Genomic DNA, 27271 nt, shown 5'->3' on the forward strand with positions numbered 1-27271 from the left:
TTTGAATCACCGTGGAGACGTTCTCGCCTATCAAAATTTTGCCACTGGGTCTAGCCTTCCCAGCTATAAATTCCTTGATGAACTTGCTAAACACCGGCAATTTCAAAGCCTGTAAGAATGGTAGATTGATCTCCAATTTCCCAAAAATATCCATGAAGTCTACCGGCTCTTCCTTCTTCTTCTTGGCTTTCCCCCGGTTTGGGAAAGGTTTCGGTCGCTTCCCTGCTCCTGTAGAACTTTCAGCTGAGAATTCTCTAGTTTTCTTCCCTACTATCTCGTTCTCCAACTCCGGCTCTAGATCGGGGAAGATTGGTTCAGTTGACCTAGGCAAGTGTCTCTCCAAATCTCCGGCCTTAAGGTCACCCTTGACCAAGGAATTATCGCCCTCCAAGTTCTCGGACCTTGGAATTGTATCCTCTTTCTTCTTGCCTTCCTTGGGATCTGTCGCTTCCCTCGTTCTTACCACTGGCCCCTCATATCCCTTCCCGGATCTCAAGGTAATCTGACTTATATTCGCTCTATCAGGTGGCCTTACTGAGGCGGGAATCTTTCCTTCATTCCCCCTCATATCACTCAAAGAAGTGGCTATCTGGGATAATTGCTTTGCCAGCATATCCATTGCTGTCTTTTGCTCCTGCTGAGCGTCTTGAAGCTTGTGCACTACGTCATTGTTCGATTGCAGGTTGTTTTGCATATGTTGCTGAGAACTGACGAGGTCGTGCACCATATCATCGATACTCTTTGGTGGCTTTGGTGGCTGGCTGGGCCCTGGCCCTATACTCAGAGTCGGTCCATTCACTTGATTCTGACGAGCGTTTCCTTGACCTCCTGAGGCGTTGTTGTACTGATTTCCTGGGCCCTGGTAATTGTTTTGAAAACTCCTTTGGTGCGGTGGTACATAAGAGTTCCCTTGATTGTTCTGATTTCTATTTCCCCAGCTCGAGTGGTCTCCTTGGTTCCGATTGATCCAGTTGCCCTGCCCCTCTTGGTTCCTTCCTGACCAGTTACCTTGTCTCTCGGGCTGAGGTGCGAACTGCTGATTTTGTTGTGGTGCTGGCTGATTTTGTTCGTTGTCAGTCCATCTGAAATTTGGATGGTTCCTCCAGGGTGCGTCTCTTTGTCTCCCTGGATTCCAGCTCCCATCGGGATTCCAACTTCCCATTGCATTGTCTTGGGTTTGATAATCTCCTTCCTGGGTCCCGTAATATTGCTGAATTTGATTATCTCCTGGACCAGGAAATTTCCCCTTCCCTTTTGAAGTTAGTGGAATTGTCTTTTCAATCGCGTTTAAAAGAGCCTTCTCGAGCCTGTCAATCCTTGCTTCTACTTTATCATCTTCTTGCTCTCTTATGGCATTCACCGATCCTCTCCTCACTGCATTCCTAGGGTTATCGTACGCCTTCTTAGCGTCGATCAACTTCCCCAGGATTTCTCTTGCCTCACTTCTCCTATTTCTTGTGAAATTTCCCCCACTCGAGGAATTCATTAAGTCCTTCGACTCCGGAGTCGCCCCTTTGTAAAACAGAGAGTAGGTATCTGCCTCTATCATTCGGTGATTCGGGCATGCATCCAACAACCCCTTGAATCTCGACCAATACTGACTCAAAGATTCGTCGTAATCCTGCTTACACTCTAATATTTCTTTTTTCAGTGCATTCGTCTTGTTGGATGGGAAAAAATAATCTAAGAATTCCAACTTGAAATCCCTCCATGTGCGGATAGAATCCGGGGGCAACCTCAATAACCACGTGTTGGCTTCCCCCTTCAAGGCAAACGGAATTGCACGTAGGCGATATTCTTCCTCCGTTGCATCATTCGGTCTCTTCTGAATACCACACAACTTACTGAATTCATTTAAAAACTCGTACGGACACTCATTTCTACGCCCAGAGAACGTTGGCAAGATGCCGAGTACGTTTGTCTTGATCTCAATAGTCCGCTGGCGTGGATTCATCACTATAGCCTGAGCTGGTTCTCCATCTAAATGGGCGGTTAACGAACCGATCTCTGGATCTGGATCTACTACTTGCGCCATGACTACTTCCTCTGTTTCTGACTCTGTTTCCGACTCTGTTGGTGACTTGGGATCCTCCCTTCCGGATGAACTCCAATCCTCTTCACTTTCCGAACCGAACGGATATGGATCTCCCGTAGATAACCCTGATCTGGTGGTGACCGTGGATGCTGTATCCTTGATCTGCCAAATAAATCTATCGTCCCTCCACCCAGATGAGTTACTCCAGAATCCAGTCCGCGAGCCTCTGCTCTTAAACTAAAAAGAAAAGAAAAATAAATCAAAACTATGTACGCCAAAAATCTCTAAAAACAATCACAAAATACGCCATCCATCCCCGGCAACGGCGCCATTTGAAGTCGCGAGTTTAGAGTAGCGTGTGTTTATATGTTGTGAGGTCGAGACACCAAGTCCTATGAATCAACTAGATCACTTGGTCTAGGAACTCAATGTAACTCAGAATACTCTGTCGTTGTACACACAAAACTCCCCTTCAAAGATCCCTCAACCCGAATACTATAAATTAGTATAGAGAAGCAGGGGTCGATCCCACGAAGATGGACACGTAAGAGAGCATTTAGAGACACTTGACTAAGCGGCTGCTGCCACGCAAACAGGGTTGAGGTATAACTACTACTAGACCTAGGCAGGAAATATAAACGCTAGACCTAGAAAGCTGTAAACATGTTGAGATCAAACATCATCAAGACTTCGGTATATTAAGCTTACTTCCTAGACCGTGTAAACGACTACCTAATTTAGCTAGACAGAGACCAACCAACAGTGAGGACCATGACCCAGAAATAGCAAGTACGGCAGAAAAGCTGCAAATAACTAACTGAGCATTCAACTCACAACGGCATGCATTTCTTCAACGGAATTAAACACTAAGATGAAGGAAACATAGCACATTCCCAGATTCGAACAGAATGTAAAAGTTTGGTCGTCGGAAACTTACGAAAAACCGGAAATAACTTAGATCTACATATACTAGACGAAGCGAAATGAAAACACGAAGACTAGGCATCAAAATAAACCAACTCTGCTCAGATCTCACGTCGAACGCTTAATCCACTCCGGATCCAAGCAATCCGAAACCAACCATAACTTCTGATTTAACAGATCTACTCCGATCAACACCGAATTTAAACTTTCCCACAATCAAGCTACAAACCAAATTCAAACCTCCGATTCATTCACCAACAAACTCCGATCACTCCGATCCAGCATTACTCTGCACAGATTCAGTAAACAATTGCGAAACGCATCCAAAACAAGTAAGCTAGCTCAAACTCCAGAAAATCACAACAGCAAAATTAGACATCGACATAACAGAAAATTAAACTTGCATAAAACACGGAATAGTCGATAAAATAGAGTACCGAGCTTCGAGCAGCGAAGCTCGGTGAAATCCACAAAATACGAGCAAAATAAACGGAAACTTGTTTCTTCGCCCTTAACAGGACGGTGTTACAACCCAATTTGAAAATACGAGAAAGTGAAAAATGAACCCAAGCGCGAAGCTCCCTGAATTTCCCTCTAAGAACCCAAGTGTATAGAAAAGTGAACTAGCTTAGTGAGGTCTCTCCCCCCCCCCCGAGAAGATCCCTCCAGAATGCATGCAACCTTCCTTTTATAGACACGGACATAATCTTCTAGAACCTTCGTAGAAATCTCCATTCTACCCTTCAGTTCTGAGATTTACTCCGTCTTGCAATTTCTTTCACAATGTTCACTTATTCGCCAGTTTCCTCGGGTGTGTGATTGCCTCCTTCTTTTCCTGGACCTGGCGAATTTCCTCTATACACCTGGCTTAAAACATGTGTTAGACCCAGCAAATTCACGAATTTATCCCCTAGACCTATGCATGAAATTAGTCTTATCATGCGCGGGGTAGGAGACCTCACTTTGAGGGAAAATGGGTGAAACCGCGAATGGTGTGTTAAAATGCAATATAAACGCCGATGTATTCCAGAGCCAAAGAAAAGTTGGTTGCGGGGAGATTGTTCAAGAATTTTGAGGGACGGTGGTTGCGGTGATGTGGGGACGGGTGGTTGACCCATCTATGGCTGAGCTCCTTAGCTTGAGGGAGGTGCTGAGTTGGGTCAAAAGAAAGGGATGAAAGGAGATAGAGTTCGAAATGGATGTCCAAACGGTAGTACTTGCGGTGACCGGTTTACGAAGGGATGAATCCATCTTTGGGGCAGTGGTAGAAGATTGTCGTCAGCTTTTGAAAGAGCTCTCTGAATCCTCTACGGGGGTGTAAGGGGGTCAGCGAATCAGGTTGCCCATGCGCTTGTTCGGGCATCGGGTTCTATAGCTGATAGCAAGTATTGGTTGAATTGCATTTCAATTTTTATTCGCGATGTAATAGTTATGGATTTTGTTGAATAATATTACATTTGGTGTAAAAAAATTCCTCTACAATGCAAATGCAATAAGCATATACTATAATTGTTGGTTGGCTGATTAATACCTTCCTCAGTTAAGTGATTCATATTACATTTTGGGATATTCTATAATAAGTGAGTTATTTCCTTTTTTTCACATTCTCTTTTTTACTGTTTCCTTTACTTTATTTTCTCTTACTTTATTCTCTGACCACTTAACTAACAAAATCTCAAAATATAAATCTCCATATAAAAAAAAAAGTCTCTTAACACGGAAAAGGTAACATTTTTTTATCAATAATTATGTACTCTGATTTCAAAACAAATGATAAGCCAAGGACCGTGGAATACATAACAATTCAAATCATGCGTGTTACAAGCAAAGCACATCTATAAGCATTGGATTGTAAAAAATCGAGCTCTGTATTACCTCACCAATTAAGATTATGATGTCAATTCAAATAATACGAATGTGGATATGAAAATTTGAGTATATAGTCTATTAAGAAGTTTCAAGTAAACTGTCTAAATCTCATCAATTCTAGAACCCTACCTATACTTGTAGTCAATTACTTCAAGACCACCCACAAATGGCCGCAGTGGCTCAGGAACAACAACAGTGCCATCCTCTTGCTGATAATTTTCGAGCAAGCAGACGAGCATTCTTGGAACGGCACACGCTGTAGCATTGAGTGTGTGCACAAACTGGGTCACACCCGAACTGCCTTTTCCCTTCTTAGATGGGGTGGATGGTCCTGGACGATAGCGGATGCCCAGTCGCCTGCTTTGATAGTCGGTACAGTTAGAGGCGCTTGATATCTGCCCAGAAAATGAAATGCCATGTTATCTACTAATATGATTATATTGAAGAAACTTGTTCAAAACGTCAATGTAAATAATCCAGAAGATAGTGAGAGCCTTTCAAGAATGAAAAATACAACAAATTAGGTAATAACCAATAACATACCTCTCCGTAACGCCCTAAGCCAGGCATCCAGGCCTCCACGTCAAATTTACGATATGCGGGTGCACCCAAATCCTCAGTTGCCATGTCCAGAGTTCTGCAAATTAATTTTAATTAATTAAATTAAGATTTAGTTTAGGACATTTTATCTAGACTAGAAAGTTTAATCACTACTATATAGCCTTGTTTGTACAAATAAAGGGTCTAATTTTTAAGGGATCAATTTTATCAAGCCTACACGGATACAAAAATCAATCAAATACTCGAGTTATTTCATAATATTGGGTCTTTGCTTTGGACATCCCATGGTTATCTGTCCATAAAGGTATGTGACAAATTTTTTGGGATTGGTTCAGTAAATTCACCTAATGCTCTGAGGAATGCAAATGAAGATAAATGAAGAACATGTACGCACTTAAAATGAAGTCCCAACGATGAGAAGAGGTCTTCCTCAATGCTGATAAGTTCTTCATGAAAGGAGTCACTTTCCTCAGGCCTGCACAAGACGAACATCTCTACCTTGCTAAATTGGTGGACTCGGTATAGGCCCCTGTTCCAATTATCAGAGATCAATTATAGCACAAAATGAGAAGATTTAGAAATAGAAACAATCAGGGCTAACGAGAATAGGCAGAGAAGGGGTGTGGGGGGGGGGACAGATATATAGACAACAAGGAGACGGCAAACATAATTCGAGATTGAAAAGAATAATAGCTAGAAAATAGGGAAGAGCCAAACATCAATAGAATCATCAATCTTACAACTTCATCAAAAGAGCTATTGACTTCGCCACAAACCAAGAGACTTACCTAGTTGCAGTGCCTGCGGCACCAGCTTCTGTGCGGAAGCAATGGGAGAAAGCCACGTATTTCAAAGGTAAGGATGCCTCAGCAAGTATGGAATCCATATGGATTCCCCCCACTGGAATCTCGGCAGTCCCAATCAGGCATTGATCACTGCCTACAATGGAATAAACCTGCCCAAGATTGTTACATGTATTAGCCACTCTAAATCACCTTTAGTCCTACTGTTGCATCAATAACAAGGCTTAATAGCGTTCGTAAATAGGATTATCAAGATTGCGAGATTTCATTTTACGGAAAAGTAGTGATGAGAGAGTGTAATAGTTCAATAGGAAGCTACATCTGCACGACGTGAGATTTCAGTGCTAAGCTTTCAAATATTCTGTTAAGCATCATTACACAGTCAAAGTTAAGATAGAAGCAGCAATTTTCAGCATTGAATAAGAAGCATGTTGTATCCAGATTTCACAAGCAAAGGCTTAAAACAGTAATCATACTATTTGTCAATCGCCATCCTTAGCAGTTATACCAAATCATACGATGCACAAATCAATTGCAAAAATTATTTTACGTTCAGTGTGCATTGTTATTACCCATTGAGTGAGGTATTACCTGAGTGTTGGATCCACGTGGTTGGAAACCACATTTCTGCACTATCGAAGATCGGACAATTTCTGGGGTTGTAAGAGGTGTAAAACCACTCTTCATGACTTCTGACACAGCCCAATTTACAAGGCCCATCTCTAACAAAACCGCTTCATTCTTCAGGTAATAGAACTTTGACCCACTAACCTGTAAACTAGATTCTATCACTCAGAGACTTTAGCAAAGTCACAAGCATGGACAAATATGTGTAATATGATATTGTTACTGAAAATTTATTCCATGGACCGATATATGTTGAAGCACAGTACAGCATACAAGGGGGATGTAACGCAGATACCTTTACTGTCAACAATCAGCAGTGACAAATGGAAAAGGCAATCTATCATACTAACCATTTAATTGATACTTGATGGATAGGAAATTCTAAATATTAGACTATCTGATATTTCTACTTCAGCTCCATGTACCTCATAAGCGGCAGCTGTGCTCCGTACTAATAATAGAGAGTCAAATTTAAGTAATATTTTTATTTCAAGAACCCTAAAATAGGTCAATATTTTAAGAAACCAGTTGACCTTCAATCAACGTCAGTTTTCAAATTTTTGCTTTCCTACACAGTGAACCATAGAACTTGTCAAGAGGCAACATGTTGTGTGTGTGAGTTAGCCAAGCGGTAGAGAGGTAATGCCTATGGCCAAAGGTCAAGGGTTCGAGTCCTCCAGGGCGCGGCCTTTAAATTTATACTCCCTCCGTCCCAAGGTAGTTGAGTCGTATTCCTTTTTTGGCAAAAACTTTATCTTCTCTCATACTTTACACTCTCTTCATCTCTCATATTTTATTCTCTGTCTTACTTTACGCTTTCCACTTTAACCTTTAACACATCAATTTCTTAAATCCCGTGCCCAAGAGAAATGCCCCAACTACCTTGGGACGGAGGGAGCATTCATTTACCCATAAAAAAAGAGGCAACATTTAGAATCTTTCCCTTATTTAGGCAAATGAAAGTTAGACATTAATAGCAGTGACCTTCTCTAGAATCAGATAATCAAATAACTTAAGACAGGTGAGTTAAGGAGTACCTCAGAAGCAGCATCAAAGTCTATTATATCCAAATCTTTTCCTAGCTGCACATGATCCTTTATAGCAAAGCCAAACTCACGAGGCTTACCGACCTATAAATAGTGGGCAAAGTAGTGAGAAGACGAAAAAGGAGAACATCCCAAGGGCCAGAAACGCGCACGGACAGATCAAGAACGCATTACCACTTTTCTCACAGTAGAGCAATCCTCTCCGCCCACAGGGGCATCCGGATGTGTCATATTCGGCACACATTGTGCTTCTTGTTGGAGTTCATCAGTAAGTTTGAGCAGATCTTCTTCTAGGCTAACAAGAACATCTTTGAGATTTTTACCTGGATCAGCCAAATTAGAAAGATGAGATATATACTGTATAATGGATTTTCAAGTACGAAAACACACACACACACGTAGTGTATAGGGATGTAATCAAATGCAAACTCCAAACTATGATCTGGACCATTAGATATCAAGATTTGATGCCAACAGATAATAAAATAACGTCTACAGAAAATGTCAACAAAACATCAACTTGTTAGCCGATTGACATTGTGTTGACATTTTCAGTTAACGTTATTTTGTTGATATCAAATCTTGAAATCTAATGGTCTAGATCATAGTTTGAAGTTTGTAGGAAAGATGCAATTTGTATTTTATCACTACCCTACGTGTATATCACCTTCTTCAATGAGTTTCTGACGCTCAGAGGGTTCCAGTTTGGCCTTCATCTTGTTTGCAACAACATTTCTCTCTGCACGAAGCCTTTCGACTTCCTGCAATCTGTGATAGATAATTAGCAACCAAAACTAGCTTACCAAAATTTCAATTGGCGATGTAATTAACTTGTCATACAATTATCAGAACCAACTGATCCTCAGAATGAAGCGAATTAAGTAGAATCGAATGCAATTGCACTACGATATTCCAAAAACTGTGACCTGACCTTCTGAAGATTCAACATGTTATCATAGAGCTCGAGCACAAGTTGCAAATTAGCATTGGAATTGCGAGTCCTGATGTTGGCGGCAACAGCCTCCTTATTATCCCTAATCCACTTGAAATCTATCGCCGCCTTCCATTGCGCAACTGAAAACCAAAATTAAAAGTAACTAACGAAACCTAAAAAAATATAAAATTGGCAGAGCTCACAATGAGAAGTTGGATTGAAGTTTACCTTTGGTGTCGTCTGAAATTGCGGCGGTGGGAGGTTGAGGAGCGGCGGCGGTGGAGGAGGAAGAAAGTGCTCGGACTAGGAGAGGCGGCGGGGAGCGGAGGTGGTGGTGGAATCGATAAGAGAAACGATTTAGGGTGGTTGGGAGATTAAAAATGGAAAATGGAGAGAGTTTGGTGCACGATTGCAGTCCCATTGCTATCTATTGCTGCAGTTCCGCTCCGCCTCTGTTATCCTTCTCTAGTTTTTATGTTTTCCACTCCAGAAATTCAAATTACTCAATTTTGCTGTACAGAAATTCATTAAATTATTTTTTTTTCTGTTGAGTGATCAATTGCTAACTCATCATTTCATTGCTAACTACAATTAATTTAAGATCATATGATTTTACAAATCTTGTGGTCTAAAATTTGCCACGTGTAATTTTCATTTTTATTAATTAAATAGAAAAAGATAAAAAAAAAACTACCAAATTAGGGTTTTTATGAAAATGTCAACATAGTGTTTCGAAAATATCAATACAATGCTTTAAGAAAGTCAACGCAATGAGTTGAGAATGTTAACACATTGCTTATATAGACATTCGACATGTATTATAGTGACATATTTTATATATTATGTTGATATTTGTTGTTGTACAAAAAAATTGAAATTTTTTGAAATTTTTTTCAATTTTTATATTGGAACATATGAAAGTGAGATCTCGTTAGAATTCATATGAAGTTATTTTTAATTTGATATATGTTGTGCGAAAACATAATTTAAATCGAGAAAGTTATATGCGTTTTAAAGTTATGAGATATTTTTAAAAAGTTAATTATAACTAATTTATTGTAAATTGACCTTAATATCCTTATTGATGTTTTTTATTAATCGTAATGATATTTCGGGACTGATGATCTAGGCCTTTTATTTGAATATTTAATGGCTATTACTTAATTATAGTTAGCAATTAAGTATTTAGTTAGCAATATAACATATATGGGGTGGATCCCCGCTGTGGTGGGATCATAGCAGTGGCTGCTGTGCCGTGAAACGTCACCGTTTGTCTCATTTTTTACAATCCAAACTTCCAACTCTCGCTGCACTAACCAATCCACATTATTGCAGCCCTTTGACTTTTCAACTAAGCATTTTCAATTAAGTTAATATTTGCTGTGGTAAGGCCACCCGTAATGTGGCGCCCGATGGCGTCCATCGTCCTCGGGCGCGGACGATGCCCACATTGTGGGTGGCCACCATCGTCCGCGCCCTACGTTCGCGGCCGATGCATAGGGCCCGCCCTTCGTCTCGGACGATAGCCTATCGTCCGCACCATTGTGGGATCGGCGGACGATCCAGCGGACGATAGACCATCGTCCGCGCCATCGGGCGCCCCACTGCGGGATCGACCGGCTCGTCTCTGGTTCAAGGAAATCATCGCCAATGTCATATATGCGTGCATAATAATGCACAACATGATAGTCGAGCATGAGGGTGTGAGCATCACCGACTGGAACAATGATGACGGTGCATCTAGCTCGTCCAGCACGGCGACCGAGCCCCCCGCTAGAGGATTACCGCCGGGCTTCAATGAGGTTCTAGCTAGACAGGCCTCAATGCGCAACCAACAAGACCATGTTCAGCTCATGAACGACATGATTGAAGAAATGTGGGCCAGTAACCGCCGTCGCCGAGTTTGCGTATTTTTTTAATTCGTATTGTAATGTATTAATTTCTATAAATGAAATGAAGTTTTTTCCCATTTTTTGTTGTTATTTAAATATTCAAATAAAATGAAAATTCATAGGGCGCACCATAGGGCGCGCCTTAAGGCGCCACATTGCAGGTGGGGATAGGAGGATAAAACTGATGACGTGTCGCGCCTTAGGACGCCCCATTGCTAAGGGTATCTACAGTGGTGATAGCCCAGCAATAGCCCAGCCATAGCCCAGCCACAAACTCCTCCTGCCACATCATCAATACTAAAAATCCTCCTGTCACATCAGAAATAGCTCAGTCATAGCCTAGCCATATCATAAATAGCCCAGCCACATCAATAGCCACATCACTAATAACACAATATACGGAATTTAATTTACGAGACATATACGGAAAACATTAATAATACTATTTTAATTTTAAAAAAAGTACAATAAATTAAAAAAGTACAATAAATTTAAAAAAGTACTAAAATTTTAAAAAAGTACATTAATAATAAAAATTACATTAAAAAAAAGTACATTACTTAAAAAAAGTACATTACTTAAAATAGAGAGAGTACTCGTTAATACAAGTTGTGCGAATGAAAATGAAGTGCAAATCGCGTATATATAGTGTCTCGAAAATTTAAAAAACAAAAAAAATAAAAAAACCGCTGGGCGATGCGCTGGGCGATCCCGACGCTGCAATGGCGCCGAGCGGATCGCCCAGCGCCCGTCGACCGCCTAGCGCTAGGCGATTTTTAATTCCGAAAAACCGCTCGGCGGTTTTCGGAAGCTGCAATGGTTCGCCTAGCGACCGCCTAGCGCCGGCGCTCGGCTAGGCGGTGCGCTAGGCGCCATTGTGGATAGCCTAATGGCCTAACAATATCAATGATTTAAGTTAATTACCTACTCTACTGTCCACACCGATTCTGATGAAATCATATTTATTTAATATTTTGTTGAATAGTGTTTTTACTTAATATAATGAATTAATGTGTTTTTACAATCCACATATTGCAGCCCTTTAACAAAACTACATCATTTTTACATAAATCAACATATTTTAATTAACACTCCGAATATAATGAATTCATTTTGTCAAAACACAACGTCATATTGTTATCAACATACAAAGGGAGTTTCAATTATTTTTTATATTAATTTTTAGTGTAATATATGTATAATTGAGGTTAATAAATTTAAATATAAAACGACTTTTTGGATTTGATAAATTTTTAGTTAAAATAAATTATAACTAGAATTGAAATAACTCTCAATTGCAACCAATAAGATCCAACTATGATAATATTCATAGATATTACAAATTTATCATTATATTAATTAAATAAAATTTCAATGACCATGCAACTGAATATAAACTTATGAAATTTTAATTAGTAAACTAAATTATGCAAAAAAAAAGTATGCGTAGTTCAATATTAATCGTTAATTAAAATAATTGTTTATTGACTAATGTGGATTGGATAGTGCAGCGAGAGTTGGAAGTTTGAGTTGGATTGCAAAACGGTGACGTTTGTAAGAAAGAGTTTTTGAACAAATTTATTTTGTCTACTAGTATATTGGAATACGCTCCACCAGAACAATGAAAGAAAATAAAAGAATTAAAAGGGAGATGAATACAAACAGAGCGACACCGTTTTCTACCACAGTGAGGTGTGCTGTGGCGAGAATCCCGTCCGTCCATCAATAAGTGTCTTAATTTGACTCAGCATGGATTTTAAGAAATGTGAAAAAAAATTAGTGGAACGAGGGTTCTATTTTTTATATTAATTTTATATTAACATGTGAGTGATAATGAGTCGTGGAATGTGGGTCCATTACCAAAAGTAGTAAAAAATTAATGACAAGTAATGGCGAACGGAGAGAGTAATCCCGAGATAAATATACTCTCTGTTCATAAAAAATAGTCTCATTTGTGGATAATACAGATTTTAATAAGAAATTGGAAAACTAAGAGAAAAATTAAAAAAATAAATAAATTAAGAAGGATGGAAAAAAATGAGTTAAATATAAGAGAAATTTTCCGCTTTTAAAAATTTGACTTCTTTTTTGGAGAGTGGACAACCCAAAATAACAATATGAGACTAATTTTTATGGAAGAAGGAAGTATAAACGTCAAAGTTTTGAATAAAATTATTACTACAATTAGATTATATTTAGTCATTAAATCTTTTATATTTTAAAAATAAGCAAAAACATTTATGTATATTTAGATATAGAGTAGATCCTTATTGAACTAGAATTATAGTATACATTAATTATCACGTAAAATTTATTAATCAAAATTATGATTTGTACGTAGTTATATAGTATTACTCTATGGGGAGTGTTATATGGCCAACTCAATAATTATTTGCTAACTACAATTAAACAATAGTCATTAGATATTCAAATTAAGGCTTTAGATCATCAGTCCTGAAATGTCAACACTATCAATAAAAAAACGTCAATAAGAGTATTAATGTCTATTTACAACAAATTAGTTTTAACTAACTTTTAAAAAATATCATATAACTTTAAAACTCATATAACTTTCTCGATTTAAATTATTTTTTCGCACAACATAGTGGAGTTTTAGATCTTGAACTGTTTTCCCAGGAACTGCCAATGCGATCTTACCCCACATATCAGCCTCATTATAGTGGGTTGTGAGAGCAATCTCGAATGCCTTGTCCTCCTCCCTTGTCCAATCCAAAGATGTGCGTGCATCCTTTGATGCAGCATCATCCACCCCCATTGTCCAGAAGCTGTTGTTGGATGTCCGATCTGAATCCATTTCCGAGGCAACTGGGAACGCTTGACTGAGAACAGAGAATGCTGACCTGTAAATTTTTTAACTCATCAAATTTTATTGAGAAAACTAGCATCAAATTCATCTCATCTGGCATAGGACCCCAAAAATTCATGAACTAAAATGTGTGTGCACTATATATATGCAAAACAAAATATGTACAGAAGTGAAAATAATGAGGTGTTTTATATGACAACTTGTAAATGGAAAATACTTGGAAATACTTAGGATGACAGAAGTGATTACTCAAACAGGGTTAAAACTTAAAAATTATCAATTGTTACTCATTAAAACTAATTGTGAAAATGAGTAAAAATATTAGAATCTTGCATCCAATATTGCCATTAAAGGACTGATCCCTGAATTGTTTATTTGGAAATATACAAGCAGGAGAGTATAAAATATGCATACAATTGAATAATAATAAAAAAAATTGGGGAAAAGAAAAACAGTCCCACACTCTCATCTGCGACACCATTACATCCAAGCGCTCTAACTAAAAATCGACGTTTTGCGTAATATACAGCAAAAAGAGCACTGATTCATGAACTTAATCCTTGCTACATCATTTTTAAAATAAACTTGTCAATAGAAAACATGACTACAGAATTATCATCAAAATATATGAACTTAAAATACTCATAAATGTTATCAAAAATAAAATCAAGAATCTCAATTTCAGCGATTGCTCCACATTTACTTTTCCGTAGTCATTTTTGTTTTCTCTCTTACTTTATTTGCTAAAGCATTAATGTGAACTTCATTGATTCAGACAATTATTTCACAAACAACATCAACTTACCAGATCTTCTGATATGAGTAAAGGTACCGGCAATAAGAGGAGCACAAGAAGTGCTCTTATAAAATATGCAGAAGAAGAAATAAACTCCCAAACTCACTCAATTGAAAGAACTCGGCTTTATTGATATGAGAGATGAAATGACACTTAACGGAAATCCCCACAAGGAGGCCTACGATACTACGATCGTCCAATACTAAATTCCCAAGATACTTTTCTGTATTTTGGAACTTCAATATATAGACTTACAATTAGAGAAAAATCAGCAATCACTAACAGAAACTGTAACAACTTAATTTGAATTTGAAAATTCCTAACTACAGCCGAGATTTGTGCTCCTGTTGCTTCTTCATTCTTCCTCTTTTTCCTCTGACTCGGTTGGCCAAACAACCTGGCGGTTTCCCCTCTTGTAGACCCGCCAACTCCTATCAACTGCCCGGATCGGCGAAACAGCCTTGTCCGCAAGGCGGAAGTAAGGGAATTGTCCTGTAAAGTCCGCCGTATCCATCCATGTGGCCTCGTCGACTGACTGCCCGACCACTTGATTAGTAATTGAGGTGTCTGGCTCCCGTCCCGTGTGACCATTCGTTCTCCCAGGACCTCCTCGGGTAGAAACGGTGGCTCAGCATCCAGCAAGACCTCCGGAAGTTCGCCGTCCGGCGTTGCAGAGCCAATCGCCCGCTTTAACAATGAGACGTGAAATACCGGGTGTATGCGAGAGCCTTCGGGTAGTTTAAGGCGATAGGCTGCTTCGCCTATGCGAGCTTCCACCGGATAGGGTCCATAGTAGCGGGGAGCTAGCTTTCGGTTAGGAGCTGGGAAGAGGGATGACTGGCGGTAAGGACGAAACTTTAGATAGACTAGGTCGCCCACTGCGTACTCCACGTCTCTACGGTGTTTGTTTGCTGATGCAGCCATTCGCTGTTGTGCGCGGAGCAGATGTCGCCTGAGCAAGGACAGTGCCTCGTCGCGAGACCGGAGGGAGTCCACTACTGCTTGGGCACGAATTTCTCCAGGTAAAAAACTGTGCAGCGTGGGCGGGGGTCTGCCATAGACTACCTCAAAAGGGGTGGTTCCCGACGCGGAGTGGGCACTCGTGTTATAGCAATATTCTGCCCATGCAAGCCACTTGTGCCATTGTTTAGGGCGCTCGGATGCAAAGCAACGCAGGTAAGTTTGTAGACATCGATTTAGCACCTCGGTTTGGCCATCCGTCTCCGGGTGATACGCTGAACTCATCCTCAGTCTGGTACCAGTCGCCCGGAATAATTCGCGCCAAAACGAACTCAGAAAAATAGGGTCGCGATCCGAAACAATGGAACTTGGGATTCCATGCAGACGAACAACCTCTTTAGTGAAAAGTTCAGCGACTTGCTTGGCCGAGAATAGGAGGCGAAGGGCGATGAAATGGGCGTACTTCGAGAGACGATCCACGATGACGAAAATGCAGTCGACGCCGCCGGACTTAGGGAGGCCCGACAGGAAGTCCATGCTCAGATCCTCCCAAACGCGCTCTGGAACAGGAAGCGGGACGAGGAGGCCTGCGGACGCTTGGGTTTCAATTTTATTTTTCTGACAAGTTGCACAAGCAGCCACAAAGTGTGTGATATGCTTTATCATTCCCGGCCAGTACACGTTCGAGGCAAGGCGTCGGTAGGTACGGTATGCCCCTGCATGACCGCCAGCGGGGGTGGTGTGGAACTCTGCAATTAACTGCGCAATCCAAGGTGAGTTGGCTGGTACAGCGATGCGCCCTTTATAGAAGAGTATGCCATGGATTAATTCATAGTGGGCCGGTCCCTGCTTGCCTAGTTCGAGATCAGTCTTGATCTTGGACAGAGCTGGGTCTGTGGCTAGGGACGACTGGACCTGCGACCAATCAGGCCATCTCGGTCGGGAAATAGCCGAGAATTCTACCCCATCGTCGTCCCGCCGAGATAGAGCATCTGCCGCCCGGTTCGTCTTTCCCTCTTTGTAGACGATGGAGAAGTCATATCCGAGCAATTTCGCAGCCCAATTCTGTTGAGCCGGTGTGGATAAAGGTTGCGCCAGGAGGTGTTTTAAGCTCCTTTGGTCGGTGTGGACTATGAAGCGACGACCCAACAGGTAAGGACGCCAGTGATGAATAGCGAGCACCAAAGCCATCAACTCCTTCTCGTATGCCGACTTTGCAAGCCAACGCCCCGATAAGGTCTTGCTAAAGTAGGCAACGGGCTGCCGATCTTGCATAAGGACCGCCCCCAACCCATGACCCGATGCATCACATTCAATAACGAAGTCCTTGGAGAAATCAGGCATCCTCTGCAACGGGGCTGATGTCAAGGCCGTTTTTAAGGTGTGGAAAGCCTGATCCGCTTCGGGGGGCCATGTCCATTTCGTCTTGCTGGTGGAGTCAATCGGCTTCTTGAGGAGCTGAGTCAGGGGTGCCGCGATTTTGCCATAGTCACGGACGAAACGCCGATAGTACCCTGTTAAACCGAGGAAACCCCGAACTCCTTTTAAACTGGTGGGTGTTGGCCAATGAAGTACTGCAGAGACCTTGGAGGGGTCCATGCTCACCCCTGCCGCTGACACCACATGACCGAGATACTCCACTTGGCGCCGCCCAAGGAGGCACTTCTTTGGGTTAATTATCAAAGAGTGGTCCTCGAGGAGGGTGAAAACCAGCCGAAGGTGAGATAAGTGCACGTCCCAAGAGTCGCTGTAGATCAAAATGTCATCGAAGAAAACCAGGACGAACTTACGGAGAAAAGGTCTGAAGATTTCATTCATTAGACTTTGGAAGGTGGCGGGGGCGTTTGTTAGGCCGAATGGCATTACGAGGAATTCGTAGTGGCCTGAGTGCGTACGGAAGGCGGTCTTGTGCACATCGGGGGCGGCCACCCGGATCTGATGGTACCCGGCCTTCAGATCGAGCTTGCTAAACCAGCAGGAACCATGTAGCTCGTCAAGGAGTTCTTGGATAATTGGGATCGGGTATTTATCTGGCACGGTGCACTTATTTAATTCCCTGTAATCGACACAGAATCTCCACGACCCATCCTTCTTTTTCACTAGCAACACCGGGCTGGAGTAGGGGCTGGTGCTTGGTTGTATAACGCCCGAGTCGAGCATTTCCGCAACCAAACGCTCCATTTCATCTTTCTGAGTGTGATTGTAACGGTAAGGCCGCACGGAGACTGGCTGTGAGCCTGGTTTCAGCGGTATCTGGTGGTCGGTTTGGCGATGAGGTGGCAGTGTCGACGTTGGGCGGGTGGCACGCGGAAACTCGTCCACCACTGATCGCAGCTGATCCCGCTCGGCCAGTGATAGTGAAGGTTCTACCCCGAATTCTGTCGTGAGGCTTGGGGCTTCCAAAGAGCGCAGGACCCAACACGAGTCACCATCCTCTAGCCTATTAATGTCAGAGGAAGAGCACGCCCGCCGAGTAAGGGATGGATCGCCCTCCATCAGCACCCACCGATCGCCGACACGAAACTGCATAGTTGACTGTTTCCAATTCGCGATCACGTAGCCCAGTGTTTCCAGCCAAGAGACTCCCAAAATAACATCAATATTTCTCAATGGAAATACGTAACAGGATAAGGAAAAGTTTTCAGATGTCAACCGAAGAGGCACGGCGTGGCAGATGCCAGAAGCGCCGACTGACGAGCCATTTCCCAGCGTGACCGAGTAGGGTGTCGTGTGCGTGATCGGAAGTTGCAGACGTCTGACCAGCTGATCTGAGATGAAACAGTGACTCGCCCCGCTGTCGACCATGACTAGGATCTTATTGGACTCGATGTCGCCGTACAGCTTCATAGTGCGGGAGGTATCCAAACCGTTGCAAGATAGTTCCGAAAGCTGGAGCTCCAGATCGGTCCCATGATCCATCTGGTTCTCGGGCTCCACAGCGTCGTAAATAGGATCATCGTCGTCGATGACAAGAACGTTGAGAGTCTTCGGGGGCAGCGATGAGTGGGGCCAAATTTGAGGCCGCATTTGAAACAGGTGCCCGCGGCTATGTGCTTTTTATATTCCTCGGAGGATATATTCCGGAAACGCTTGGGGCGGTTAGATCCCGAAGAAGAAAACGATGCCGGCGTCGGGGAGAAACCTTTCGAGTTTGGGCGAGACATGCCCTGAGGCGGCAGAACCGCGGTTGAAAGAGGTTTACTCGCCTGATGAGTACCGGAGAGCTGGTCCAGTTGTAAAGCCATTTGCACTGCATCCGAATAAGAAGTAAGTTGCGCTGCCTTCAGGTGCATCCGAATCTCTGGGCGAAGAGCTGCCAAGAAGAATCCCAGGTATTGGTGATCTGCTAGGTCCGGTATTTGGGCAAGACGGGCCTCGAACGCTGCTACAAACTCGACTAGAGACCCTTCCTGTCGGGTTGAGGCGAAAGCCTCGTAGCCATCCAGAGCCATTTTATCACCGAAACGCTTCATTATCTCCCGTTTGAATTGTTCCCAATTGAGCGCCGGAAGACGGCGTCGCAGAAGTAGGAACCATCCATGGCAAGGCTGGCCCAGCCAAAGCCACCATTGCAATGTCCAGCCGCTTCTCCGGAGAGGTTTTTGACACCAAGAAATATTGCTCCGCGCGCGCGAGCCACGCTAAAGTATCAGTTCCGTCAAACGTAGGCATAGACAGGTTCGAGGGGACGTTCGAGTTGTCCCCTGTTGCTGTCGTGCTTCCGGTGGAGTCACCATCCGTAGGTGGATCTGTTGATTTGGAAGAAGACCCCGTGCCGAGGGCGGCTCGGACCTCCGCCATAAAGGTCTCGAGTTGAGCTCCAATCGTTGTAACTTGCGCACCCGTGTTGGAACAGTGGAGATTGAGTTCATCAACCATGGCAGTCAATGTCTCGGTCTTTTTCTCCAAATCTCCGGTGACCTTCTCTAATCCCTCCAGCCGCGTGTCCGTATTTCGAGTGCTAACCATCGTCACCGCACCAATTGATATGAGTAAAGGTACCGGCAATAAGAGGAGCACAAGAAGTGCTCTTATAAAATATGCAGAAGAAGAAATAAACTCCCAAACTCACTCAATTGAAAGAACTCGGCTTTATTGATATGAGAGATGAAATGACACTTAACGGAAATCCCCACAAGGAGGCCTACGATACTACGATCGTCCAATACTAAATTCCCAAGATACTTTTCTGTATTTTGGAACTTCAATATATAGACTTACAATTAGAGAAAAATCAGCAATCACTAACAGAAACTGTAACAACTTAATTTGAATTTGAAAATTCCTAACTACAGCCGAGATTTGTGCTCCTGTTGCTTCTTCATTCTTCCTCTTTTTCCTCTGACTCGGTTGGCCAAACAACCTGGCGGTTTCCCCTCTTGTAGACCCGCCAACTCCTATCATCTTCTTTCTCTTCTATGGAATTCAACATGCAGTCATTTCAAACATATAATCTATCATTAACTACACAACGGAGAAACTAAACCATTAATTAAGTTTATACCTTCATGAAAATATATAAAAAGATGCAATTTTTTCTTCATTTGTGTATAGCTGTGTGATTAAAATTCTTTAAACGACAGATCTACACCTTCAAGGAAATAAATCTTGGCGAAGAGTGCACAAAAAAGGACAGCTGTGGCCTCCAAATCCTTAGAAATATGCTTATTCTCTGAGAAATTTCCGCCCTCTAGATTTATAGAAACATTCACTCTGAAGAAGCATAGACAATGGACTACACAGCCACCTGGCTCTCTTAATCTCTTTGTTTTGCAATAATCCTTTTTGTTACATGGAATAAAGTTGATTGGACTGGAATAAGTGGCCAGTGGTATCGCTTAGAAGCCACCTGGATTTCTTAATCTTTTTGTTTTGTTATAATCCTTCACAATCACAGTTGATTTACTAAATGATACGCACTCGTTCACACGTATATGGTTGTAGGGTCAGTGATTGCGAGTGTAAGTGCCATAAAGGTCTTGTGACGTGTGAGGATAGATGTTACGTATGCAAGCTTTTGAACAATCTTGAACAATGAGAAGAAGTCTTCTTACTAATTCTAAACATATTGGATTAGGCAATAACATATATCACAAATTTATAATGTAGCTAATGAAAATATACATATATTTGATTGCTTTGATAATCAATGATTTGGGCCAGCTTCAGCCATTGTTGTATCCATTACATTTTCTATGATACTCATTAACTACAAAACAAATTAAGATTGTTGACCGCACAGTATTCTAACCCAGCAGATTTATTTCCCTCAGTTCCATCCGAACGGTTTTCACAGCACATATTTTACGAAAGAGAAACTGTGTGCTGGTACATTTTTTTGTTTTCTTTTCCTATATTTTATTTTATACACAAGCTGTTGTGTACCATTTCTCTACACCACTAATAACTTTTTCAACCATTCATCAATATTTCATATGATAAGTATTTTGTTTTTTTTATAAATAATTTATAATTAGGGTTTATTATATCATGATTAGTGTTTTAAGAATATCTTTTATTTTTATATTTCATTTTTTAGATATTCATCAATAATTGGTGTGATTATTTCATAATCAAGATTTTCATAAAACATTAGTTTCAAATTTAGTTAGCAAAATGTGAGTTATGATGATTTGTTCTCGAAAAAAACAAGTTAGGGGATGGAATCCATAAATTCTGTTCGGTTGCTTGAAATAATATACTATCAGGGACCCTTTTCCAAAAAATCTGTACTTGATCAAGAAAAAAATATATACACCTATATATGAACTTCGAACAATATCCGCAAAATGAATTTGTTTGTGTCCGCTACTTTTAGGATACACTAGACCAAGAAAAATATTTACATATGTTCCCCAAAGGTCGTGATAGGAATCCATGATTCTTTTGTTTTTCTACTTACATTAGGAAGTTTCATATTTGTTCGAGTAACAATCACACAAGTATCTTAATCATCTAGTTCGTTACTTATCTGCAGCTGTGTGGCATATTATTTTACGGCAAACTCTTCTAATACTAAAACTATGACTTCCACACAAAACTCCAACATAAACTGCCGAACTTATGTTTCCCTAAAAATAAGCACTGACGCACTCCCTACGTGTTAAAGATCATCATATTTTATTTCACAGCAATTCCAAACTCTATTTAGCTAAGATGATAACAAAGAACAAGCAATCAAATCAAACTCATCCACATTCCAAACACATGTGAGATATTAAAAGAGCAAGCCGCATCGCCACTTCAAAAAATAGTTATACTAATTCGTAGATTGAACTTGTACAGAAAAACATAGATTAATCAGCATAAGAATTCAACACTACAAGGGGCCGAAAATCCAAGTTGATCGACATTAAGCTCAGCAAATTCAAGAGCAGGACACAGGTATTATTAACACAATCGTCATTCGGGCATTTCGTCGAACAGGTAGAGAGCAAGGAGAAGCAGCATTAAGGAGCTGAAAAAAATTTCACGGAATTTGTTCACCTGTATGCAATAGATACGACGGAGGGGCCTCTGTATCTTCCTCCGGCAAGAATTCCGCCGAAGCTCGGACGTGTTTCCGGCGGTTGGATAGAAATAGTTGGCAAGAATCGGCATAGGAATCACTAACAAACACTAATTGGGTTTTCTTGTGTATAATCAAACAATCGAGCATAAATTTTTGAACTGAATCGAACTACTTGTATAAGATTTTAATCTCTTGTGTCTTCGAGCTTGGGTTCATTTTTCTTTTCCACGCTATTTTATCAATTTTATCTTAAATTTTGAAACTAATTAATTTTGTCAATAATTTGCTTGTATCAAAATTATCAAGCGTTTAGGTAATTGTTTTTAAAAATAAAAACTTCAAGAAAATATTACTAATATTTTTTATATAATTCTTTTTTTTTTGCAAAACTTTTAGGTAATTACATTTCTAAAAATTAAAACTAAGATAAATACTTGGGATATTGGTCTCTAAAACCATCAACTTTGGCCAAAATTTGGTATTTCCCACAAACTTTCAAATTGGTCTAAAATATCACAAACTTTACATTTTGTTTGCTATTTCTCATGGCAGATCAATCACCATATCCGACTAATTTATGTGCATTTTTTTAATCCTATTTGGCACTACTAAACTAACGTAGTTTTCTACATGGCTTTTTATCCCACGAACTTAAAAAGTGGTCAGAAATATCATAAACACTTCATGATTGACCACGTAAAATAAGTTTTTTGTTAAAAAAATATCTTATTTGTGTTGGGAAATAACAAATAGAATGTAAAGTTTGTGATATTTTGAATCAATTTAAAAGTTAATGAGAAATACCAAAATTTGACAGAAGTTCATGGTTTTAAGAATCAATATCCCTAAATACTTCCCTCGTCTAAGAAAAATAGTGTCTTTTATAGATGATACAAATTTTAATGAAATTTGGTAAAGTTTGAAAAAGAAGAAGAAAAATTTGTAAAACAAGATAGATATGGAGAAAAAGTAAATAAAAAGTAAGAGATAAAAGAGAAAAAATGGATAAGTATGAAAATGAAATTTCTCATTTTTGAAAATGGAATTGCTTTTTGGACATCCCAAAATATTAAAAATTAAACAATTTTTCATGAATGAATGAAATATTAATCATTTACTCGTCCAACCTCATTATTTTAGTTTAATTTGCTTACTAATCGAAGTTTGAGTAATGTGACTGATCTACATCACATTTGTTTTTGTAGAGAGCGTGATAATCACGATCGACAATTGTTTATAATTACAATCAACTGTATCCACTTTACCTTTTCCTTTTACACTATGATATTTGCTCTGTCTACCAATATAAGATAAATTTTGACCCAATAATATAATAGAAAGTTGGTTATAAAAGTTAGTGAAAGGTATATCCTATTTTTATATTTTCCCGTCCATGAAATTTTATCCAATTTGGTCATTTTGGTCTGTCCGTAAAAAGTTATCCACTTTATTATTATTTGTTTTTTTAAATGAACCTCACTTTCTATTAACTCTTTGCACTCATATTTTATTATAAAATTAATATATAAATGTGGACCCTCATTCCACTAACTTTTACAACTCACTTTTCTTCACATTTCTTAAAACTCGTGTCGATTAAACTTGGACAATATTTCATGGACGGAGGGAGTATATTATTTTTATACTAATAAAATGTGAGTTATATTAAGTTAGTGAAATGTGTGGTCCATTACAAAAGTACTAATAAAAAGCAAATACGAAGTTTATTGGTGAACAGACAAAAATAGCAAAATGAAAAGTTTATGGATGGATAGAGGAAGTCATATGATTACATTACATTACCCAAATATTTAAAAATTTATTCCCTCGGTCCCACTTTAAAACGAAATTTAATACTTCTTTTGCTCCAACTAAGTTGAGTCGTATTACTTTTAGGATATCCCAATTAAGTTGAGTTATTTTCTTTTTTGACAAAAAAACAAAACATCCAATCACTCATATTTTATTCCATCTCATACTTTTCTCTCTCTGTATCTTTCCTATTTTATTCATCTCTCTTACTTTTCAAAACAGTTTCTTAATCTCCATATTAGTTGGAAAAGAGGGAGCACTTATAAGTGAAATAAAATAGAAGAAATAATAAAATAAAAATGTACTCGGTACTATAGTAATATTACTACCTACTACTACATCCGCCCCTTAATATAAAAACTATTTCTATTTTGTATCATCCTCAAAAAAGTTCTTGGATATGTGCTATTGTGTGAGCCGAAATTCATCTAGCTGCAATTGGGCGATGGAAATCAAGAAATTCACACATAGTGTGTTGTAACTTTATTCCTTTTCATAACATAGTACTTGATTACCACCCATAATAAGATGCTAGTTATGCTTAATGATAGTGGACCTATTGCTTTGTAGATGTTTTCATTTTGTATTAAGTCAATTCTTGAAGATATTATCTGAATAAGCATGCTGTAAGAATCTTCTTCTTCTCGTATTTTCCTACCAAACTGAATAATGCTTATGATAGTAGGAGTATCATGTTGTGGGCGTGGAATTGCACAACTAGATACATAATGCTCCATCCGTCCACGAAAAACAGTTTCATTCTTTTATTTTGGGGTGTCTAAGAAATGTAACATCCCGACTTTTTCTAGTACATTTTAGTTGAGCTTGAAACGACTGCGAATTTTTTTAGCTGGATCTTCTTTTCGTGTAATCCTTGTTTCTTTTCAAACAATTTGGGTTTGTTTATTAAAAATGATAGAATCTTCTGTGCCTAAAATAAAATTTTTTTTTCTAGCCAATTGTTTGAGCCCGGGAGAATAAAATGTCTTGGTAGCAACATTTGGTGACGGAGCGGTGAATAGCTAAGGAGATATGAGAAGGGAAAGAGATGAAGTGATGGGGTAGAGCGAAGGAGCGCGGGCGTGAGCAGTTTTTCAAGCTGAGCGTCGAACCGGTGACCGGAGAAGGCGCTGCAGCGCCAGTGTGTAGTGACCAGCCGGGACGGTGAGGCCACCTCCGGGCAGTAACAACGACGGCGCCAGGGATATCACAGCCCGGGTTTCGGAGCCGGCGATTATGTCACAGAAAGAGAAAAGAGAGAAGCGCCGAGAGAGATGGAAGGTGGTGAAGAGTGTGCACGACGACGCTGGGTCGTGAAAAATGTCTCATATCAATAAATATTATTCTCAATTACTTTATTCTCTTTTCATCTCTCTGTCTTTTTTATTTCAGACTTTATTCCTTATTTCCTTAACTCACTCGATACTATTTTTAAAATTGCGTGCTAAAAAAATTTCTCTACTATTATAGAACGAAGGGAGTATGATTTTGTGTAGGGTCAGCAGTGTTTGGAATTTTTTCAATTATTTAAAATTCTAAAAATTTTAGTTTTATTTTGAAATTTTAAAATTATAAAATTAAGATGATATTGAAATAAAATATACTCTCCCCGTCCGCATTCATTATGACTCAACACGGATTTGAAAAATTATTTGACTTTGTAAAGAAAAATGAGAAAATGAACTAGTAGAATATGGACCCCACTTACTTAGGTCAATCATGGGGTCCATTTACTTAAATTGTGGATACCCCAAAATAACAAAACGGAGTACATTGAGCACATGTTTAGTTATACATTGAGCACATGTTTAGTAGGATAGATAATATTTTCTAAAATGGAAACATCACCATCTCTACTTTTTATATCTCTTATTCCATTTTATTATCTCTTTATAACTCACAAAACAACATAACATAATTCCATGTCGAAAACCAAATGTTTTAGTATTTATTGCAATGGAGGAAGTAGTATATAAAATGTGATATTTCACGAATTTTTTAATCCACTTTCCATTACGTTTCTTAAAATCTGATATTGAGTCAAAGTATGTTAACTAATGGCAGATTACACTATAATGAGGTATATATTGCGAATATATCAAGTCTTCTCATTAAAAATTGAGATCTCGAAAAAGAGTAATCAAAATTAAAATTCAAAATTAAGGCGCATCGCATCCGATCTCTCGCATATATATATAAGAACTCTGTCACTCTTTTTTTCCCTCTCTTTATCTCTCCCACTCCGATTTTCTACTCGCTCTGCACTTTCCGCTCTACTCCGATTTTGAACACCCGTTGCTCTGTCTTTCTCGATCGCGGTAATTCCTTCCCGAATCAATCGTTTCACTTAACATTCGATTAGTTTTCTCACCTTCTAAACCGAAGATCACTTTTCTTGATTTCATTCTCGGGATCAATTTTGTTGCAGCTGATGATTCTTTAAGACTCGTGTTCAATTGAAAGAAATTGGGGGATTCTCTGTTTGTGGAAATGGCTATTGAAATACGGGAGGTTTACGCTGACAATCTGGAAGAAGAATTCAACTCAATCAGGGAAATCATCGACAATTATCCCTTGATCGGCCTCGACACCGAATTCCCCGGCATCCCGTTCCCGGCCGAGGAGGCCACCAAATACAAGAAATTGAAAATCAACGTGGATTCGACGAAGCTAATTCAGGTGGGGCTAACACTCTCCGACGACAAGGGCGACTTGCCTCCTCACGGCCGCATCTGGCAGTTCAACTTCTGCGAATTCAACCCGGCCAAGGACCTCTCCGCGCAGGTCTCGATCCAGCTCCTGAGCGACAGCGGCATCGATTTCGCCCACAACATGGAGAAGGGCGTTGACGCGGTGAGGTTTGGGGATCTCCTGATGTCGTCTGGGGTTGCTGGGAACGGGAATGTCTCGCTGATCACGTTCCAGGGCGGCTACGATCTTGGGTATTTGCTCAAGATTTTGAGTGGCAAGAGCCTGCCCGGGTCCGTGGAAGGTTTCTTAAGGTTGTTGAAAGTGTATTTTCCGGTGAGCTACGATGTCAAGCATCTGATGAAGTGCACCGGGGTGCTCCACGGTGGGCTGACCGGGCTGGCTGACACGCTCGGTTTGGAGAGGGTCGGGGTCGCCCACCAGGCGGGTTCGGATAGCAGGCTCACCTCGGCTGCATTTGTCAAGATTAGGGACATATACTTTGATGGGGAGGTGGAGAAGCATTGTGGTGTGGTACATGGTTTAGAGTAGATTGTGAAGTATGTGAAGGGAGAATTACAAAATAAACAAAAAACATTTGTACACTATGCTACAAGTTCTAGTGAATGAATTTTAGTTATAAGAGCATCCACAACCGTGCTCTTGCCAGCGGCACGGTTGTGGGCCCGGGCGGTACTATTCATGCCTGCTCTCTGGCAAGAGCACAACACCCACAACTGTGCTCTTCCGCAAGGACGAGCACAATTAATATAAAATTCAATTACACAAAAACATTTTCATAATACTAAAATTCATTAAAAAAACCACAATAAAAATAACAAATTACAAATAAAATAAAAAGACATAATTAAAATCCTAAAAATTAAAAATTACATAATTAAAATACTAAAAATTAAAAATTACATAATTAAACTCCTAAAAATTAAAAATTACATAATTATTGGCTAATATAACCCGAGGAAGAC

The 27271-nt window shown here is 40.0% G+C and overlaps 2 protein-coding genes and 1 long non-coding RNA gene across 4 annotated transcripts; 1 reads left to right on the plus strand and 2 right to left on the minus strand.

Moving 5' to 3' along the window:
• Positions 1-4808: 4808 nt before the first annotated feature.
• LOC121805193 (serine--tRNA ligase, chloroplastic/mitochondrial-like) lies at positions 4809-9276 on the minus strand. The gene is made up of 10 exons (XM_042204985.1): positions 9028-9276; positions 8797-8939; positions 8533-8626; positions 8040-8188; positions 7857-7949; positions 6784-6963; positions 6178-6344; positions 5784-5918; positions 5372-5465; positions 4809-5223 (listed from the first exon to the last, which is right to left on the minus strand). Exons 1-10 carry the CDS (start codon positions 9218-9220, stop codon positions 4954-4956), a joined length of 1518 nt encoding a protein of 505 aa, XP_042060919.1. The 5' UTR covers positions 9221-9276; the 3' UTR covers positions 4809-4953.
• A 10074-nt stretch (positions 9277-19350) lies between these two features.
• On the minus strand, positions 19351-22064 carry LOC121803466. 2 transcript variants are annotated; one of them, XR_006051014.1, is made up of 2 exons: positions 19866-22064; positions 19351-19690 (listed from the first exon to the last, which is right to left on the minus strand). It is a non-coding gene; the product is annotated as an uncharacterized LOC121803466 (long non-coding RNA). The 2 variants fall into 2 exon arrangements; XR_006051013.1 differs by having other exon boundaries at positions 19779-22064.
• A 3758-nt stretch (positions 22065-25822) lies between these two features.
• Positions 25823-26893, plus strand: LOC121803263 (probable CCR4-associated factor 1 homolog 10). The gene is made up of 2 exons (XM_042202948.1): positions 25823-25915; positions 26026-26893. Exon 2 carries the CDS (start codon positions 26088-26090, stop codon positions 26835-26837), a length of 750 nt encoding a protein of 249 aa, XP_042058882.1. The 5' UTR covers positions 25823-25915; positions 26026-26087; the 3' UTR covers positions 26838-26893.
• Positions 26894-27271: the final 378 nt, after the last annotated feature.

The sequence above is a fragment of the Salvia splendens genome, chromosome 5 (assembly GCF_004379255.2).
Source record: "Salvia splendens isolate huo1 chromosome 5, SspV2, whole genome shotgun sequence".
Lineage (NCBI taxonomy): Eukaryota > Viridiplantae > Streptophyta > Magnoliopsida > Lamiales > Lamiaceae > Salvia > Salvia splendens.